We start from the raw sequence: 20,293 nt of genomic DNA, 5'->3' as shown, positions 1-20,293 counted from the left end.
TACAAGCCTGGGGCCGGATTGAATCACCTCGCGGGCCGGATCCGGCCCGCGGGCCGTATGTTTGACATCCCTGGTCTACACCACTTTGTTCCATTGTAAACATGCGGAGCAGCATTGTCAAACCATCTGACAGGCATCTGGATCTCCTGAAGGAGTAGCAGATCCCTGGAAGCCAAAAAGTTAGCACCATCAGCGAGTTTGCCACAATGGCTAATAGTAATTACACTTGCCACTTCCTATGTATTTGCTGTCACCTGCTGTATGTCTGTATGTCCGCCTAGGCCACACCACATTTCTTTGGCCTAAGTCTTTAGCTCCTTCACCTGCCGTTTATGTACTTGCACTATGCTCACTTTGTATAAAACTATTTGTTTTCCTCGCCACTAGCCGGAAGTGTCCAGAAGCAATATACATCACAATTCTGAGAGCAGATCTACAAGCTCAGGTGTCATGCATCGACACGTTTTGAGCTTGAAGATCTGTTTTTTTTACCTGTGCCACGTCACAGAAAGGCAGCCAGTTACACAACATTTTGTTACCTATCAAATTCCGTTCACCTCCACCTGGATCCATGGTGCCAGGTCACACAACACAGCACACAACTTGGACGCTTTGTTATATCCAGATTTATATGTCCAAAACCATCTGGGCACTTGGAGAGGTGGCCACCTGGACAACTGGCCACCAAAACCATCTTGGCACTAGGGACATGTGGTGGCCCGTTCTCTAGATGTGAGCCCAGGGGCGCTGGAACTCCCAAATCCCAAGGGGAGCTGAGCCTGGAGGAGTTCATGCGTGCGGCTTGGCCGCACGCCGAAAAATTCACGTTTTTTATCCGGTTTTGGGTTATTTTTATTACGGTTTCGGGTGCTTATTCCCCGCACAACGGTGTAACAAGGAGCTATATAGTTACTAGTTATTTTAGCACACAGTGCAACACACAGCACGCATGCACACACACAGTCACTCACGCACACACTATCGGGTCTTATTTTTGTAACAGTTTTCTACTGTTTTTTATTCCCCATATACAACGGTGTTAGTTTGCAACAATGAGCCTATAGACAGTGTCTAGTTCTCAAATAAATAGACTTTGGTGTGCCATCAAAGCGGGATTTAAATTTGACTTCCCTTCTGACCGGAAGTGGCAAGGACCATGTGATTAGGTCACCATGTGATAATCAAATACCTTTTTTCAACATATTTTATTCCCCAAAGTCAAATACATTATTGTTTTAATATAGCTCTGTGTGTGTGTATATATAGCAGACCTGCCAACCCGTACGCATTTTGCGTACTAAGCACGCATTTTAAGTGTCAATACGCAGGTACGCTATTTCCCCTCATTGCTACGCAACTTTGGGGGATCTGCAGCACACTATTGAAGTGAAACATTTTTGGTCCCTGCCGTGTAGTTCCTCCCAGGCACCATTTGAATGGTGTGTGAATGGGGCGCATGGCGCTGGGGAGCACTAGAACAGAAGGTATGCTCTTTTTTTGTCGTCAGAAGAAGAATTTAACCGGATGGAAACAGGAGTTTGTTTTGGTTTCATGAATCATGTCAGCATGTAGTCAGCTGTCGCCGCTCGGTTTGTACATATATCGGCGATATTAATCAGATTAATTTAGATAAACGGAGAATGGCCGTGTTGTGCGAGTCGTCGGAGTCGATGCAGTTGCACAGGGACAATTCGCCCCCCACAATGCTGCCTGTAGTATAACAGGTAATATATAAACGTACAATAATATTACACTATTAAACTGCGGTCGCCACCGCTACAGCTTGTTGTGTATGAAGCCCGTGTTATACTGTACTTCGTCATACGACGGTGTTGCACGCGAGCAAAGTCGGAAAACTTGTGACGCAGGTCGTAGTACAGTAAACTGAAACATACATTGACCATGATTGGGCTTTAGAGTAAATATCCATCTCTAAAGCTATCTCTAAATGAGTATGAATGAATGAATTAGGAGGACTATATGTATTGTCAAAAACATTAAAGGTGAACAAGTTATTTATCACCTGTGAATATATGAAGACATTAATGGTTTGTTAACAATGAGTAGCCTGTATCTTCTATGAATGAATATACAGACTAGACGGTATGTGATCTATACACAATGTAGGCCTATATATCAATTAATGAATGCACTAGAAACCTACATGAGTTGAATACTTTCAACTTCATGCAAATCATGCACAGAAAGGTGGTTTTATTTAGGCTGCTCAATTAACAATGTTTAACAAAGACACAGGTAAATATTTAAAGGTAAATAGCCTACCTGACAATGTAAAGCTATTTTGCTATTTGAATAACATGATTATGTTGATGTATGTTCATTCATTAAGTCACTGGTGAGACTGTTTTGCTAGTCTATTGTTAACTAACTCTGAGCAAGTGCAGTTAGTATATTTTATTAAAGATTTGTCAACAATATTGCCAAAGCAACATTACTCTGGCTCTGAGTGAGCCCTGCAAAGCTTATGTTTCTCTGACAGTGTGCAAGGACTGACAGATACAGATCTCCATATATAGCCATATCCATTGGATCACTGCTGCAAGTAGCTGTAGTGCCAGCAAAGCGGGCACAATCTCTAACTTCTAGTATTATACGAGCGCTTATGCAAGAGCATTTGCTGAGGATTCGGGACTGGCGTGGCGCCGCTGTAATCTTTTCTGTATTCCAGTCATGATGACGATGTGACTGGTATGGTGTCATTCATGTAGGCTGCTAGCCTAATCTAGAGAATAAATGGTAATCCCAGTTATCCCACTGTCAAAGATTGCCGTTTCCACAGTGTACCAAATCGTCACTGTCGGGCAGAAACCTCTCATCTCCAAGTTTCAAATGTGTAGGTTTTTTCGCGAAGTAAAGCCCCGCTTTGTCATACAAGGCCGTCGCATAGGTAGTGAAAACAGCAGAGCTACAAGCACACAACGCCTCGCACCGCACTGTGTGCTTGTAGATCGGCGGTTTTCACAAGTTTAAATCATTTTTAAAATGATAAATACGAGTTTTGGACATACAAGGTTTCCACCCGAAATAAAAAATAAATAAATAAATAAATGGTGCATTTATATAGCGCTTTTAATCCAAAGCGCTTTACATAGATTGTGCATTATATTCACCCATTCACACACACATTCATACACCGGTGGCGGAGGAAGCCATGCAAGGCACCAACCTACTCACCGGAGGCAATTAGGGGTTCAGAGTCTTGCCCAAGGACCCTTCGACATTAACTCAGGGGGAGCCCGGATTCGAACTGGGAACCCTTCGGGATTTATACCCTTCGTGCTCTAATACCAGTTTCTCTACCCCTGAGCTATGCCGCCCCTGCATGCTGCTCAGGCTTGAGTGTGTGTGCATGTGTGGTCTGTGTGAGCGAGGACTGGAGGCGTGCAGGGTAAACTTATTTCCTATTGGCTTTCCTTATGTCATTAGGTCTTATTTTGGTTGTTCTGGTCGTAGAATCGGGGCGTTTCGAGAATAGTTAAGGGTGTGTTATTTATTAAATGACGCTAGGTTTCAGTCAGCAACGCTGAGATCAAATGAACGATAGGATTGGCTGGTTAGGATGCGCTGATAAATGCCACTACGTTGCCGTACACCAATATTTGGGGAAAAAAATATGCAGTTTTTTACACTCCCATCGATAAATGAGGTTCCCTGTCTTTAAAATAGCCCATCAAAATCTAAAGAAAATACTTTGTACTTCAGCATCCATCCAGGAGGGGGCAGTGCTACACAATCTAGCAATAGCAGGACACAACTTCACTGCAACAGCTGCTATAAGAGTTTAGGAATGATTCACTAGTTTTATATTAACGTTTACTGATTATGATAGGAGGATGTGTATATTGTCAGTTGTCCTTGTATCTCCTTATTTCACCTTTATTTAAATGTAGGTTTTCCTATTAATTAAATCCCTATTTTATACTTGCCCTATGACAGTAAAGTAAAGTAGCGAAATAGCCTAGCTACAATTTCATAAATAGGGACACCAAGTTTAAAGTGGGTAAGTCTATCTGTGGGTTAGTGGGTTTTAAACATCCAATACCAATGAAAATTATGATGTGATCAAATAAAAACTAGATTGGATCCACAGCTTGGTGAGCTGTGGATAGTATGCACTGGACTGTCATCATGAGGGAATATGAAAATCTTTTGTCCTGAAAATGTTTGATACTGACAATACAATTACAAAAAAAAAAAAAAAAAACGGATAGTGGGTGAAATACAACTGTATGACAGTCATTTGTACTGCCAAGAGGAACGAATGGATGGTAGTATTTCCAATGTTAGAAATTACTGAGAAACAAAAGTCATTGTATCATCGATTATCCTTGCTTTAGTCCAGTGGTTCTAAACCTTTTCAGGCCGCGACCCCAAAAATAATCATATTTTAACTGAGGACCCTGACGAGCACTAAGAGTTGAGGCATTACATTTTGTATAACACGTAACATTGTGACAATAGCAATAATATAAATAATATTTGACAATTTGGCCAATGTATAATCATCTTGGGACCCCCCAAAATAATTTGGGGACCCCCCTGGGGGTCCCGACCCACAGGTTGAGAACCATTGCTGTAGTCGATGATACAAAGCTGTTCTCTCAGCTTTCCTACTGTCTGTGTCTCCTACACTGTCTCCCTCTTAGCTTTCCTACTCTGTCTGTCCCCTACACTATAACAGCAGACCCTGTGTGGCCCGGGGTAGAGCCCTGCATCGAGAGCGCGCTCCCGCAGGCGGGGACATGCGGTCAAAATAAACTCGGCGGGCGCCACAAAATCCCGCACTCTCCCGCAATAAGCTTTTATCTATACTTTAGCAAGATGTGAATATGTAGAGATTGAGAACGTAATTTCCCCTGCTGAGCCTGAGGACAACACACAGCATGCACCTACAGACAGTACGTGGACTTTCTCTTTCTCTCTCTCTCTCGCTCTATCTCCCCCTCCCTCCCTCTCTCGTTTGTTCTCATGCTAACCGGTGCGCGGATAGTTGCAGCGGCATTGTCACTCACTATTTAGCCTAAATAACAACTATTTATTATAATATAGTCCCATCGCCTATGTCCAATCGCAATATAAACACTTTACCTCTGTTAACAACCTCACAAATGCTCCTCTCTCGCGCACACTAGTCCTGTTGGTTTTGGATCTCAATGGATAAGATACAAACGTCAACGTGCCTTCTTTAGCAAGTCAAGATGTGAATAGAGAACGCAATTACCCCTGCTGGACAACGCACCCACATACAGTAGGAATAATCGCATACAGTACGTGGACTGAAGTCTCTCTTTCTCTCCGCCAACTTAAGTTCTCTCTCTCTCTCTCCTCTCACTCTCTCCTCCGTGCCGTGGGTCCGTCGCTCGACCTCTCCCTCTCTCTCTCTCTCTTTCTCTCATTTTGTTCTCACGCCGCCGTCAGTCCGTCACAAATATGCTCCTCTCAATTTCAATGTGCCTTCTTGGGAGGGAGGCTGTTGGACGTGCTGCGGTACTGTGCGCCGCGGGAGTCCGTGGGACTAAATTCACATCATTTGTTTGTTGCGGGCAGGAGCGGCGGAGAGGAAATCACAGTGGGCGGTCAAAAAAGAAATCATCGCGGGCGCGGGCAGGAGTGGTCAGAATTCAAGCGGGAGCGGGCAGGAGCGGGATTCAAAAATCAGTCCCGCGCAGACCTCTAGCCCGGGGGCCGTATGCAGCCCTTTGGTTCACTCTGACCGGCCCTTGTAGGGTTAATGGCAAATTACAAAATAAACACATTTTCTTATTTTACGTAATGCATGGACTAAAGCTGCATTCCTTTTATTTTGAGTTTTTTTATTCACTTACATATGGACGCAATGCGTACATCAGCACGTGTGTGATCATTGGATCGTTGTCTCAATAACAAGCAGGTGGTCAGACTCGTCACAAGTCAAGACGACCTGCCTTACCTTGCCCATCAAAAATAGCTAAAGTGTCGCAATAAAACTCTGAAGGATCAGTAACGAATGCCATCTGGTGGAAGAGCTTGTGCATGACCATGTGACACCACGCACAATTCTTTGGGCTGGTGCCTGCTACGAATACAGACACGCAAGCTGGTGAAAGACTCTTTGGTGTAGGAAAAGCTTATCTTGTGTCATGTGAACAAACACCTCTTGTGGCCACCTCATGCTTTAATGGAGGGACTTACAGACAAACAAGTGTCTTATTTTTTGCAACATTCTGAGCAGGTCTTCAATTTGTAGTGACGGTTGAGTTGAGTTATTGAGTTTCGAGTTAACTTAGTTTGTCTTAACAAATGTGCCAAAGTCTAGATAGAGCATATCAATGAAAACATTCACACACAATCATGCACACACACACACACACACACACAATCATGCGCACACACACACACGGCACAAGCACAATCACACGCACACACACATGCACAATTGCACATGCACACAAACACACATTTTTGTAATTAAAATGAGTAGGCACATGTTCATTTTTGGTGCCAAATTGGTTTTGGAGTGATATTTGACTGCACAGCTTATGTGTTAATAAACGATTTAACAATTGTTTTCCTGGCTATCTGTTCGACTGGTAGGTTTAATGATCACTCAAGCATAAAATATGTTTATTTTGGGCTGTATTCTTGACAACAAACAAACTGAAAATTGTATCAAAGTGATCTAGGAAGTCAATCAAAGAATACGATTTTTGGGCAGGATTTACTCTTTTGTCAACAAAAGTGCTCTAAAGAATCTAGCTGGAGCCCTCAATGTCACTACTATGACCTCCCAAAACAAGCTGATATAGGCCTAGTACTTCTTTGCCTTAAGCCAATGACCCATCAAATTCCAACACACTTCGCTAGTTTGGGATGGCTCAGTAGAAGACAGGGTTAAGAAAAATGGAATGGTATTTAAGTCACTGACTGCCAGGCCAGAGTTTCTTGAGTTAATTAACTATCATATTCATAAAACATATTAAAAAAATCGCTAGCTTGTCTGCTTATAGCATGCTAACAATTGGCCGTGCTAGCATGAGTCCTTCAGTGCACGCGCACCTCGTGCACGTGCAAAAAGCGGCGATCACATTAAAAGGTAACCCAGCAAGCACGATCAGGACCTGGACCAATAAGTGAAGTCTCGATTGGGGCCAGATCAAGGCAAACCATGATTAGTCAGATCTGGTCTAGAATATCACCTGATTTCAACCAACATAAATCTTGCCCACGAAAACGGACGCCCTAGATTAATCAGAAAGTGTCCGATCGAGGCCAGATAAATATCATAGCTAGTCAGATATGTCCCAGAATATAACCTTACATGCTCATATTTTATACTCAATACTAACTATAATCCTATAGTCCATATGGTGCCCTGGTAATGACGTCAAGATCATCCCCATATGGGCTGTGATCTGGCCTAGTTCTGAACGTCACCTGAGTCACCGGAGGACGTTATCATAACGTCATCATGACGTCATCTGGCTTGCAGGGAAGAAAATCATATTTTATCGTGGCAGGCAACCGCGAAAGTTGCAGGTTTTTCGTGGCAGTCAATATTAAGATAGTCAAACTTAAGGAAGGACCAAGGGACAGTGCCCTCAATACCTTCATACCTGTCTAACAACAGTTCCAAAGTGAGTGACACCCACAGCCACAACACTAGAGGGAGCAACCATGATCTGGTACTGGTAGCACCAAACTTTAGAACAAACGTGGGGAAATTCTCATTCTAGAAGGGATTTCAACTGGAGTTCAAAGTTCAGCGTTTTAACAACAACAATGGCGCGCCCCTGGATATGTAATAGCTTGTATGTGTTACTAACAGTGTCGGCGACTGATGTGTAGCGAGAAAATGGACTTTGAAGCTAGAAAAATTACCGGATTAACAATATATCCAATCGTTCCCATTTGAAGCCCTGTCTGGGTAGGACGGCTCGACCAATAACTAGAGTAACTGGTTAATTAGCTGACCACACTTTAGCTGTATGTATACTGTACATACACACGCACGCGCACTCGCACGCACGCACGCACGCACGCGCACACACACACACACACACACACACACACACACACACACACACACACACACACACACACACACACACACACACACACACACACACACACACACACACACACACACTATCGTACAGTGTGTGGTACCCATTAAACTGTCTCCCTCACAGCTCCCCTAGATTGTCTGTCTCAATAAAAACCTCTTTGGCAGCAGACTTACTATTCAGGGGGAAACAATATTCCCCTCCAGCAGTACCTGCTTGTACTTCAAGGACATTGTACACAGTTGGGGCCAAAAAGCCCCACAGGTTCTATCAATAACGGTGGCTTTTATCCCTATCTGTGCGTGTAATCTCCCTGATTAAATTCTACCCTCCGGTCCATAATTCCCATTTAACCCTGTGGCTGCTGCCTTACCTTGCCAGCTGTCATTGCAGACGCAGAGCTTCTCTCCGGTGAGGTCGCAGTAGCCGTGGTCCGGGCTGCCACAGTTGTCCCTGCAGTAGGGGATGTTGCAGGCCTCGCCCTTCCAGTAGTTGTCACACTCGCAGTACACGCGGCCAGACACAGAGTTGGCACTGCTGCATCTCCCGTGGCCCGAACAGTTGTTAGGACAGGAGTTTATCCTGGGACAGATGCGAAGGGGAGAGAATGTGAATTAAGTGAGCGAGAGAAGGAGCATTTCCATAAAGATTACTCTATGGCATTTCTGCTTCAGTGGACAACATTCAAGCTTGATTGACAGGGTTGCAGGGATAGAGCCAGGGGTGGCAGGAACCTGACTTGAACACACAATGTTGTATTTACATAGTGAGCCCTTCAGGCTGCTACTGCTAGGATGGCCCTGGGCAATGTGGTGAGTGAGTGAGAGAGAAAGAGAGAGAGAGTGAGTTTTTGGGACAGGAAGAGAGGCAATTATCAACAGTTAGAGGATAGCCGAGTCACAAAGGGCAGAAGCTGACAGTTTCCCCAATTTGAAGCAATCTTTTCGCATATAGCGCAAAAAAGGAAATAAAAGCAAATTGGATGCATTTCTATCAGCCATGCTGAAGCAAAAATATGCCTGTCTGAATGTAGCAGCTCTTGAAGTGCCAATTTATGCCACTGAAAAGCTAGCTGATGCTCATCCAAAGCCTGATTTACACTAAGTTGTGTGCCGGTGTTGCATAGCGGAAATAGCCGATCTACAAGCTCGATAACGGAAATAGCCGATCTACAAGCTCACAACGCGTTGCAGCGCAACGCGTTGTGAGCTTGTAGATCGGCTATTTCCAGTGCACAATACTGGCATGTGGCTAAGTATACATCACCCTTAATGTGGTGCATCACAATTCACATGAAATGTCCTTGTTAGCTATAATTTAAACGAATATATAAGAAGACAGATAAAAAGATAAAGTGAAGAGACATTAGGTTGACATTATAGGCAGAGGCTGAGGCTTATTTTCTAACTTTAAAAAAAGAAAGCAGCACAGCTCCATGATGCAAAAAATAAAATACAAAATGAATAGGCACAACTAACTACACACTGTTCTTCAGAGATGAAGAGATAAAGGCTGGGGTAACTTTGTTGAGGGAGAGAGAGTGACGGACGGACGGACGGACGGACGGAAGGAACAGACGGACGGACGGACACGTGCAGGGTTGGGAAGAGTTAGGGAGAGGTTTAAGAGAGAGATGGGGAGAGTTAACCAAAGAGAGAAGGTAGAGGGTTTGATAGGCACAAGAAAGGATAGAATGACACAAGGAAAAGAAAAGACATAGGGAGGCAGAAGGAGGTGTGAAGAGAGAGAGAGAGAGAGAGAGAGAGATGGAGGGAAAGACAGACAGACAGACAGACAGACAGACAGACAGACAGACAGACAGACAGACAGACAGACAGACAGACAGACAGACAGACAGATTGAGAGATGCTAGAGGAGGGAGGGATAACGGCTATGATAGGCAGAATGAAGGGACAGAATGAGAGACAGAAATGGATGCACAGAGATGGCTTTATAGATACTGTAGATAATGAGAGTGAGAGAGGGCAGAATATAGACGTTGGATAAGAGTGATGGAGGTGATCGTGGGCGATACGTCTTAAAATCAATCTCAGGGTTATTTAAAACGTTTGCCTCAATTACGATTAACAAACGATTATAAAAATAACCGTGATAATAGCGTTGCGTTGTGATCTTGTAGCTCGTCTATTTTGACAGACAGACAGACAGACAGACAGACAGACAGACAAATAGAAGTTGGCTATAGGTCCTAATACGGTTTTGATATAAACTAGAAGCTGGGCCGCCCAGATGGTCAAAACGGGTCCTATGACAACATGTATAATGGGGTTTGCATTAAAGGGGGAACCGGCACTGTGTCTGCAACACAGTCGGAGGCACAGACAGATACAGAGATCTCCATAATGGGAATAAAGGGACACAGACAAACAGATGGAGGAGGAGACAAACTTAATGCAAACCCCATTATACCTGTTGTCATAGGACCCGTTTGGACCATCTGTTTGCCTGTGTCCATTTATGTCCATATATGGAGATATCTGTATCTGTCTGTCTGCGTCCACTTTATGCCCATATATGGAGATCTTTGACCATCTGTTTGCCTGTGTCCATTTATGCCCATATATGGAGATATCTGTATTTGTCTGTCTGCATCCATTTTATGCCCATATATGGAGATCTATGCAGACACAGTGCCAGTTCCGGAAAATCCTGATGTCAGACATCAGAATCCGAACCTTTCGTGCTGGTTCCAGAAAATCGTGTATCGGGTCGGGTCAAGGCCGAGCACTGCACTACCTGCTGCGGTGGGGAACGCACGTGCCGAATTTGAAATAGGGAATGAATGCCCCACCCTTTAATGCAAACCCCATGAATGCCCCACCCTTTAATGCAAACCCCATTATACCTGTTGTCATAGGACCCGTTTTGACCATCTGTTTGCCTGTGTCCATTTATGCCCATATATGGAGATATCTGTATCTGTCTGTCTGCGTCCACTTTATGCCCATATATGGAGATCTTTGAAAATCTGTTTGCAAGTGTCCATTTATGCCCATATATGGAGATATCTGTATTTGTCTGTCTGCATCCATTTTATGCCCATATATGGAGATCTATGCAGACCCACCCTTTAATGCAAACCCCAATATACCTGTTGTCATAGGACCCGTTTTGACCATCTGTTTGTCTTTGTCCACTTATGCCCATATATGAAGATCTCTGCACACACAGTACCGGTTGCGGAAAACTCTGATGTCAGACTTTATGCCCATATCTGGAGAACGCGCGTGCCGGTGGGAAGAAGGGTTCTCGAGATACGCGGATTACATACATACATACACATTCACAGAGGTTTTGTGTTGACTCATGTGGCGTACGTGATGTCAGAGCCTTTTATGAAGTGATGTCACAATGACTCAGTGCTTGCGCCGATTTCCTCCGGAACAGCCTGATGTCAACAATCAGCTCCGCATAAGGAGATTCCGAACGTTTCGCGCCGGTTTCGGAAAACCGCGAGTCGGGTCGGGTCGAGGCCCGGCACTGCACTCCGCGCGGCGGCGGGGAATGCGCGTGCCAAATCTGAAGCCGGTGGGACGAACGGTTCTCGAGATACGCGGATTACAAACAAACAAACAAACAAACAAACAGACAGAGATTTGTCGCATTTATAGATAGATGACGGGTTAACTGGCCAACCCAAGAGGGAGGAACAGTGAGATGGATTGAGGATAAATAGAGGGATAGAGAATATGGAGGGACAGCCAGACAGAGAGAATCAGGATAGAAGTGAAGGACATTATGTGGTCTTCATTAAAACAGGTTTGGCGGCGACAACATGGGGGTCGTCATGACAACCCAAGCCTTTATCACCCCCTTACGTGTGCTGGTCTTTTATGGTGTGTGTGTGTGTGTGTGTGTGTGTGTGTGTTGGTACTTTAGCAAAGCCTCAAGGCTAAGGCTGTCAAAACACACACACACACACACACACACGCGCGCACACGCACACACACACACACACACACACACACACACACACACATACACATACACACACACACACACACACACACACACACACACACACACACACACACACACACACACACACACACACACACACAGTCTTGAGTGAGTGAATGGCTGACTGACTGAATGACAGACTGACTGAATGAATGGCTGCTCCATCCACCTGTTACTGCAGTAACATCATTACTGTGTGTTTGTTTGTGTGACAGAGAGAGAAATCTGTGGAGACGAAGGGAGAGACAAGGCTTCCAAATGCACTGCTGTGGCTGTGTTTGTGTGCGTGAGTGCGTGTGTGTGAGAGAGAGAGAGAGAGAGAGAGAGAGAGAGTTTTGAGTGTACGTGTGTGGGTCTGTTGAGAGAGCTGAAGCAAGGCAGAGAAGGAGACAGGAAATAGGGGCGAGAGGGTAGAGAAAGGGAGAGACAGAGAGAGAGAGAGAGAGGGAGGGAGGGAGGGAGGAGGGAGTGAAAGGGAGAGGAAGAGAAAGGGAGATTGAGAGAGAGGGAGGGAGGGCAGAGAAACAGAGAGAGACACCGAAAGCGAGGGAGGGCAGAGAGAGGAGACATGTCTAGACATACGAGAAGGCTATGTTGAAGCCAGTCAGGTTGTAGGCAGCGTCACTAAAGAAGTGGAGCAGAGTGTAGCCAGACGTTGCCACCACTTCTGGAACCGTCTCATTACCCCGCGTCTCTGGAACCACTAGACCACTGGAAGACATAGAGAGAGACATAGAGGGAGGAGCAGAGAGAGAGAGAGAGAGAGAGAGAGAGAGAGAGAGAGAGAGAGAGAGAGAGGAGCAGAGAGAATAACAAAGCAAGAGACAGGAAAGAGACAGAGCAGAAACAATATTATCAGCAGAGTATTTAATGGATCGCTACTGTGGTCTCAAAGTGCTATCACGGAGCTGCAAGACAGCGGAGGCCCATTACAGGAATTGTACTCCCCATTATAAATATGACACCGATAAGCTAAGCTTTAGATAAAAATAATACAATGTGGTACGCAGGGATTTCTTTTATTTTTGTTGATTGTTGGCTTGTGGTCTGTCTCTTGACGTGAGGGTACTTATAAAAGCTGGCTTGTCTCTTGTGATAAATGCAATGCATTGAGCACTGTACCGCGGCCTATAATGAATGTCAACAAAAGCTTTTCCATTGCAGCTATAGCCTTAGTTTTTTGTGCCCCAACGCAGCTGTTAGCCATTTGTAGCGCTTAACCTCAGTTATGTACAATATGGGACAATTTATTGGTAACAGTAACATACTGTAATACTCAAGCGTATAGATTTCTTTTTGTCTATAGGAAAATCCTGGCCAAATTCACACTCATTTTCCAACCACATAGATCTTTTCTGACCAAAATCTATTCAAACGCTTCAGGATGCAGGAGAGGTGGGCAGCGATAGGTTGAGACGGATAGGTGTTTGTTTGGTTAGGAGAGGGGGTATTCACAGAGTTGGATAGGTGTTTGTTTGGTTAGGAGAGGGGGTATTCACAGAGTTGGATAGGTGTTTGTCTGGTTAGGAGAGGGGGTATTCACAGAGTTGGATACGGTAGGTGTTTGTATGGTTAGGAGAGGGGGTATTCACAGAGTTGGATAGGTGTTTGTCTGGTTAGGAGAGGGGGTATTCACAGAGTTGGATAGGTGTTTGTATGGTTAGGAGAGGAGGTATTCACAGAGTTGGATAGGTGTTTGTCTGGTTAGGAGAGGGGGTATTCACAGAGTTGGATAGGTGTTTGTCTGGTTAGGAGAGGAGGTATTCACAGAGTTGGATAGGTGTTTGTATGGTTAGGAGAGGGGGTATTCACAGAGTTGGATAGGTGTTTGTCTGGTTAGGAGAGGGGGTATTCACAGAGTTGGATAGGTGTTTGTCTGGTTAGGAGAGGGGGTATTCACAGAGTTGGATAGGTGTTTGTCTGGTTAGGAGAGGGGGTATTCACAGAGTTGGATAGGTGTTTGTCTGGTTAGGAGAGGGGTATTCACAGAGTTGGATAGGTGTTTGTATGGTTAGGAGAGGGGGTATTCACAGAGTTGGATAGGTGTTTGTTTGGTTAGGAGAGGGGGTATTCACAGAGTTGGATAGGTGTTTGTCTGGTTAGGAGAGGGGGTATTCACAGAGTTGGATAGGTGTTTGTCTGGTTAGGAGAGGGGGTATTCACAGAGTTGGATAGGTGTTTGTCTGGTTAGGAGAGGGGTATTCACAGAGTTGGATAGGTGTTTGTTTGGTTAGGAGAGGGGGTATTCACAGAGTTGGATAGGTGTTTGTTTGGTTAGGAGAGGGGGTATTCACAGAGTTGGATAGGTGTTTGTCTGGTTAGGAGAGGGGGTATTCACAGAGTTGGATACGGTAGGTGTTTGTATGGTTAGGAGAGGGGGTATTCACAGAGTTGGATAGGTGTTTGTCTGGTTAGGAGAGGGGGTATTCACAGAGTTGGATAGGTGTTTGTCTGGTTAGGAGAGGGGGTATTCACAGAGTTGGATAGGTGTTTGTCTGGTTAGGAGAGGGGGTATTCACAGAGTTGGATAGGTGTTTGTCTGGTTAGGAGAGGGGTATTCACAGAGTTGGATAGGTGTTTGTATGGTTAGGAGAGGGGTATTCACAGAGTTGGATAGGTGTTTGTCTGGTTAGGAGAGGGGGTATTCACAGAGTTGGATAGGTGTTTGTCTGGTTAGGAGAGGGGGTATTCACAGAGTTGGATAGGTGTTTGTCTGGTTAGGAGAGGGGTATTCACAGAGTTGGATAGGTGTTTGTATGGTTAGGAGAGGGGGTATTCACAGAGTTGGATAGGTGTTTGTTTGGTTAGGAGAGGGGGTATTCACAGAGTTGGATAGGTGTTTGTCTGGTTAGGAGAGGGGGTATTCACAGAGTTGGATAGGTGTTTGTCTGGTTAGGAGAGGGGGTATTCACAGAGTTGGATAGGTGTTTGTCTGGTTAGGAGAGGGGTATTCACAGAGTTGGATAGGTGTTTGTATGGTTAGGAGAGGGGGTATTCACAGAGTTGGATAGGTGTTTGTCTGGTTAGCAGAGGAGGTATTCACAGAGTTGGATAGGTGTTTGTCTGGTTAGGAGAGGGGTATTCACAGAGTTGGATAGGTGTTTGTATGGTTAGGAGAGGGGGTATTCAGAGTTGTAGTGGCAGAATGAGGGTGCTTGAGAGGCGGGCAGAGATAGCAGAGCAAGATGGAACATAATTAGGGAGGAAACAGAATGTATAAATCCTGTTAGGGGGAGATTTTCTTTGCCGCTGTCGCCAAGCATCTTCTCATGGACACATTGTTGGATCTCTGTCTTAACTCATGAGGCAACCTTTGTTGTGATTTGGGGATATAAAGTATACATAAAATGTACTTGATTTACTATAATGTGCATGAATTACACTGATTCTTTTTTCTCTCTGCTTGTAAATCATCTCTCCCTAACTCACTGGCAACACAATGTAATTAATTCAGCAAAGAGCCTTGGCAAAATGTGGCTAATTGTAAGAATATTATCATGTTGGATCTTGGCTTCCTTATGGGAATGGTGCGGCTCTGATATGGACCTCGCACTCACTTCATGTGGCCAGCCTGTGAGGTCAGTCATCTATGATGTCATTGATTGATTGATAACAGTTTGCAAAAAGTACAGAGGTACATTTATACAATAATGCTAAAAGGATAACAGAAAAACCCTGATGTCTTGTTTCCATTGTGGTCCAGTGTATTCAATTCAAAAAGACAATAATACATACAATACCAGATCTACAAGCTCACAACGCCTCGCAGATCTACAAGCTCACAACGCCTTGCAGTGCGAGGCGTTGTGAGCTTGTAGATCGGCTATTTTTGGCAAAGAGGTTTGGTGTAGAGGGGAAAAAGAAGGGGAAAAGAGCAGACTAAGTACATAGTGAAAGGTCAACTTTATATTGACAGTTCAAGTGGTTAAATATCTGAAAACACAAATTGACATGAATCCAAAATACACTGATGATTGTGCTGTCAAACAATTAAACTATATGGAATCTATGAACAGGTTGTGGGGGTCCCTGCTTCATCTCTCTCTCAACTAAGGGGTCCTTGGCCTGAAAATGTTGAAGACCCCTGGGCTAGGACATTCTGCATAATGAGTACCTTACTTTTAGTACTTTTACAAAAGTAAATTCTGAATACAAAACTTTTACTTGTAACAGAGTATTTCTACATTGTGGTATTGATACTTTTACACAAGTAGAAAATGTGTGTACTTCTTCCACAACTGGATCTATGTACGGTAAGTAAATGAGCCACGGGAAGTTGTTAGAATGCTTGATGGCGGGGTGGAAACCTGCTATACGTCCACCTTCCTACAGTATCTCCCTCTTAACAGTTCTACTGCCAGATGTATTATTTATTTATTGGGGCTGGTGCCAGCAAAAAGCAGCTTACCTTTGCGATGTTATAGAAAAAGATCTATTCATTATTTCCAAACGATTTTTTTTTATTGGACCTATTATATATGTACTTTAGCCAAGCTGGCGGCAGAGGGCAGCCTTATGCAAAGAATGGATGTGAATTGGGCCGCTCAGTTCAGAGCATAGAAATGCATAATCTAGATCAGGTCCACAGAGAACAGCCAGGAAGTGAATTGGACATCATTGATGTTTACGTGTGGTGGAGATTTGAAAGCAGCATTACGGGAGATGTTTTTACTGTACACACCCATGCGACCCCTCATCAGCTTACAGTCATCAGACAAGGTAAAAGAACGAGCGTTCGTATTGGCAACAAGCTAGGGTCAAAATTGGGGCGAACGGGAACGTCCGAAGCGGTAAAAGAGTTAAAGTTCCCCTGCCATCTCCTGCAGACGCTCCACTCACCTGAAGACAGCCAACAGTGGGGCGTAAATGGAGTCTCCGTCATAGACGTACATGTGGTCCCAACTGCATTCTGTAGCAAAGTGATTGAAGCGAAGCCTAAGCACCGCATTAGGACTAGAAGAGACAGAGAGAGCAAATATGTTCACATTATATTAGTGGTATGGACAACGAGTGATGTTAATGCACACATTGTATTTATAATGTATACAATTGCTGTGTTTGTCCTGTGCATTTGCTGTTTCGCAAACCTCAGATATTTGCAGACTGCGGTCATAGAGTCAAGTGGGACCCAGCCAAAATGATCACTTTGTCTCCAGCTCTCCTTGAAGATAGCTAAACTATTGCTTCCTTGTGTCGATAAAAGATTGATGAGGAGAGGAGGAAAAGAGACAGAGATACTCACTATCCCTCTATCAGCCAGGTACACTTGGTCTTGTACTTATAGTTGATTGGACCATCTGTCAGAGAGCCTGACAGCTCCGTTAACCTAGAGGGAGAGGGAGAGAGAGAGAGAGAGAGAGAGAGAGAGAGAGAGAGAGAGAGAGAGAGAGAGAGAGAGAGGGTGAAGGGGGTTTATTGGTATATTCAGTGACAAAGCTCACCCCTGGGAATAAGCTTGGTGACAGCAGTGACAAGACCTTAACAAGTACACACTTATATGGGAATGACACACGACATTGGGCTTGACATCTCAGGCGTGTGTAATGACAATTCAATCAGGAGCGCTCTCGTCATAGTTCATTTAACCATGTATCGCCACAAATAGAGTTCTGTTAAGGTTTCCGCTGATCTTCTCTATCACCTTGGTGTCTAACTGCTGATGCCTCTCTGATCTCCAGAAGGGTCCAGTTTACAGTGGTGTAAAGTAACTAAGTACTCAGGGTTGTTAGGGTTACTTTTAAAAAGGAATCCCCTACAGTTACAAGTTACTTGCAAAGAAAATGTAGTCAGTAACGTAATCTGATTATCACAATTTAAAAAGTAACTACTAGTTACTTTCAGTTACTTTTAGATTTACTTTTTAGCAAAACTCTCTTTAATTAAATAAAACAAGTTTTACCATTGATAACTAGACAAGAATATTGAGCCTATGAAATTAGGAAAAGGAATTTTCCTTAAGCAAAGTGGCAGTACTTTACGCTGATTCGACTTGATTATTTTATTGTTTGGTGTTATAACTTATGTGTAAAATTGATGAGGGCAAGGGGAGAACGTAATCCAGCGTGTAACCCCCATCATTCAGATCCGTTACTGTAATCCAGATTACACATTTTAAAATGTAACCTGAGACTTTAAAAGTTACCTGTTTTTTGTAATCTGATTACGTAATCCCGTTACATGTAATCCGTTACTTAACAACCCTGTAAGTACTTTACTTAAGTACTGTACTTAACTCTTTCTCAGCCACGTGGAGCCACTTAATATTAAAACCGGATTAAACCGTACTTCATCTGTACTCGAATTAGCCGCACACTACACTACTGATTAATAATGTCCTTGTTTCTGTAATTCTTTGATTATGCAGTTTAATAAACATCATTTTCCATTTTGACACAGTGTGGACTCTTTCCTTTGTTGTAAGCCTTGAGCCAGACTTGTAACAGCGATGCAGAAACACCCCATGGGTATACAGGAGCTGGCCCAATTAAGCAATAGATTTAATTTAAATAACCTATGATCCATACAAGACCCTGAAGTAGAAAGGCTGAGGCTGGGGTGATGGAGGCGAGCACAGCAGCTTGATCTCTGTCTGCTACACAGGTGTCCAAGTGTAGGAGGGAGTGTAGGATGAGGCCATATTTAAATGGACCAGCTTGTTGTGAGAATGGGTTGTGATTGGTGTGTAGAAATGCATGTCTGCTTAGAAACACTTATTCAACAATCATCAGGCTGACAGCTGATTACAGCTTGAAAATATAACACCTGTGTCTTATGGGGACTACTGTGATGATGATCACTTCTGGAATAAATCATCAGTACCCATTGTCAGAGTACGCACGTGACTATTATAATTGTTTGTACTTGACTGGGTTTTAGACTAGTATTATTGTTTTTGTACTTGATTGGGTTTTATACTAATGTTTACTGTACTTGACTGGGTGTTAGATTTGATTATTGTAAAATAGAAAAGCCTCCTGTGGACAGGTGATGAGAATTAGCACTTGTGCTAAAATCACTTATATCAATGCATCTGGTTCGTCCAATGTGATTGTGAAGTCCATATCAAATAAATAAAACATAACATAACATAACATAACATAACATAACATAACATAACATAACATAACATAACTTTATCACCACTCAATAATAGCTAGAAAGGTGCAATTCTCTGAAATTGAAAGTGTGGTTGCCTATACATTGTGATGTCACGTGAAGCTTGACCAATCCTCAAATCCATTATATTGTCCAATAAGAAAAGGGACAGAAAAGGTGCATTGAACTCAATTGACATTTGGGGTTTTGGGGTTACAGAAAGAAAAAAAAAACATCACAAGGATGCAACTGGGACGTATCATCAGTGATGTAGCCTGGGGTCGACGGGTGTTTCGTGATGTTGTCGGGTCTCGCAACATCATACACCCTCGCCCAGGTGACCCAGCCGGGGTTGATCAAGTCCCGACTTACGTCCCAGTAGCTATCCACGATCAGTCCTATTAGGGAAAGACAGAAAAAGTCCATTGAACTCAATGGACTCAGAGTTCCTCAGAGTTACTACAGGGAGTCCTCCAAATCTTCCAATCCTTTTTATATTAACAACTTCCTTTTTATATTAACAAGTTGAACCCTAGTGTCCATTTTCTGAGAACTGCAGCCAAAAATGGAAGATATTCGGCTATTTTCGGCAAAGAGGTTTGGTGTAGAGGGGGAAAAGAGCAGACAAAGTACAGAATGAAAGGTCAAGTTTATTAGGTAATGATGGCTCAAGTTGTTAAATATCTGAAAACAGAAATTGACATCCATCCAAAATACACTGATGTTTGTGCTGTCAAACGATGAAACTATATGGAATCTATGAATAGGTTGTGGCAACCACACTAATAACATATGGGTCACCAATCACTACACAGAAAAGATAGCATTTCGGAGTTAGGGCGTTTCTGTAATATGCCCCCAAATGCACACACAAAGTATACTAACTGAACAATATACTGTACATACACTAGTAGATATGTGCATTTTAGAGGTATCAATTAATGAAGATAATTTATCCCAAATTAATATGGTAGATTTCCACTGTAGGCAAAGAGGACTGGAGACAGAATAGCAATACTCTGAAAAATATTCATATCAGTACAACGTACCATTACACTGCTGCAAAAACAGACGACACACGTCATACTGTCTTGTGGTATAAGTAATAACAGGTGTGGTGGTTGTGTGTGTGTGTGTGTGTGTGTGTGTGTGTG

General features: G+C 43.6%; 1 protein-coding gene across 1 annotated transcript in view; it reads right to left on the bottom strand.

Moving 5' to 3' along the window:
- LOC308297268 (attractin-like protein 1) overlaps positions 1–20,293 on the bottom strand; it is a gene marked incomplete at both ends in the record, with an annotated part of 368,613 nt that overhangs the window by 303,207 nt on the left and 45,113 nt on the right. Inside the window, 4 exon segments of the mRNA XM_080740683.1 lie at positions 8,437–8,645; positions 12,627–12,755; positions 16,884–16,997; positions 17,287–17,370. Of these exon segments, the coding sequence (XP_080596809.1) occupies positions 8,437–8,645; positions 12,627–12,755; positions 16,884–16,997; positions 17,287–17,370 (536 nt within the window).

Source organism: Nannobrachium achirus, assembly GCF_963921795.1.
Source record: "Nannobrachium achirus genome assembly, chromosome: 13".
Lineage (NCBI taxonomy): Eukaryota > Metazoa > Chordata > Actinopteri > Myctophiformes > Myctophidae > Nannobrachium > Nannobrachium achirus.
This window is presented reverse-complemented; position numbering and strand designations above follow the sequence as displayed.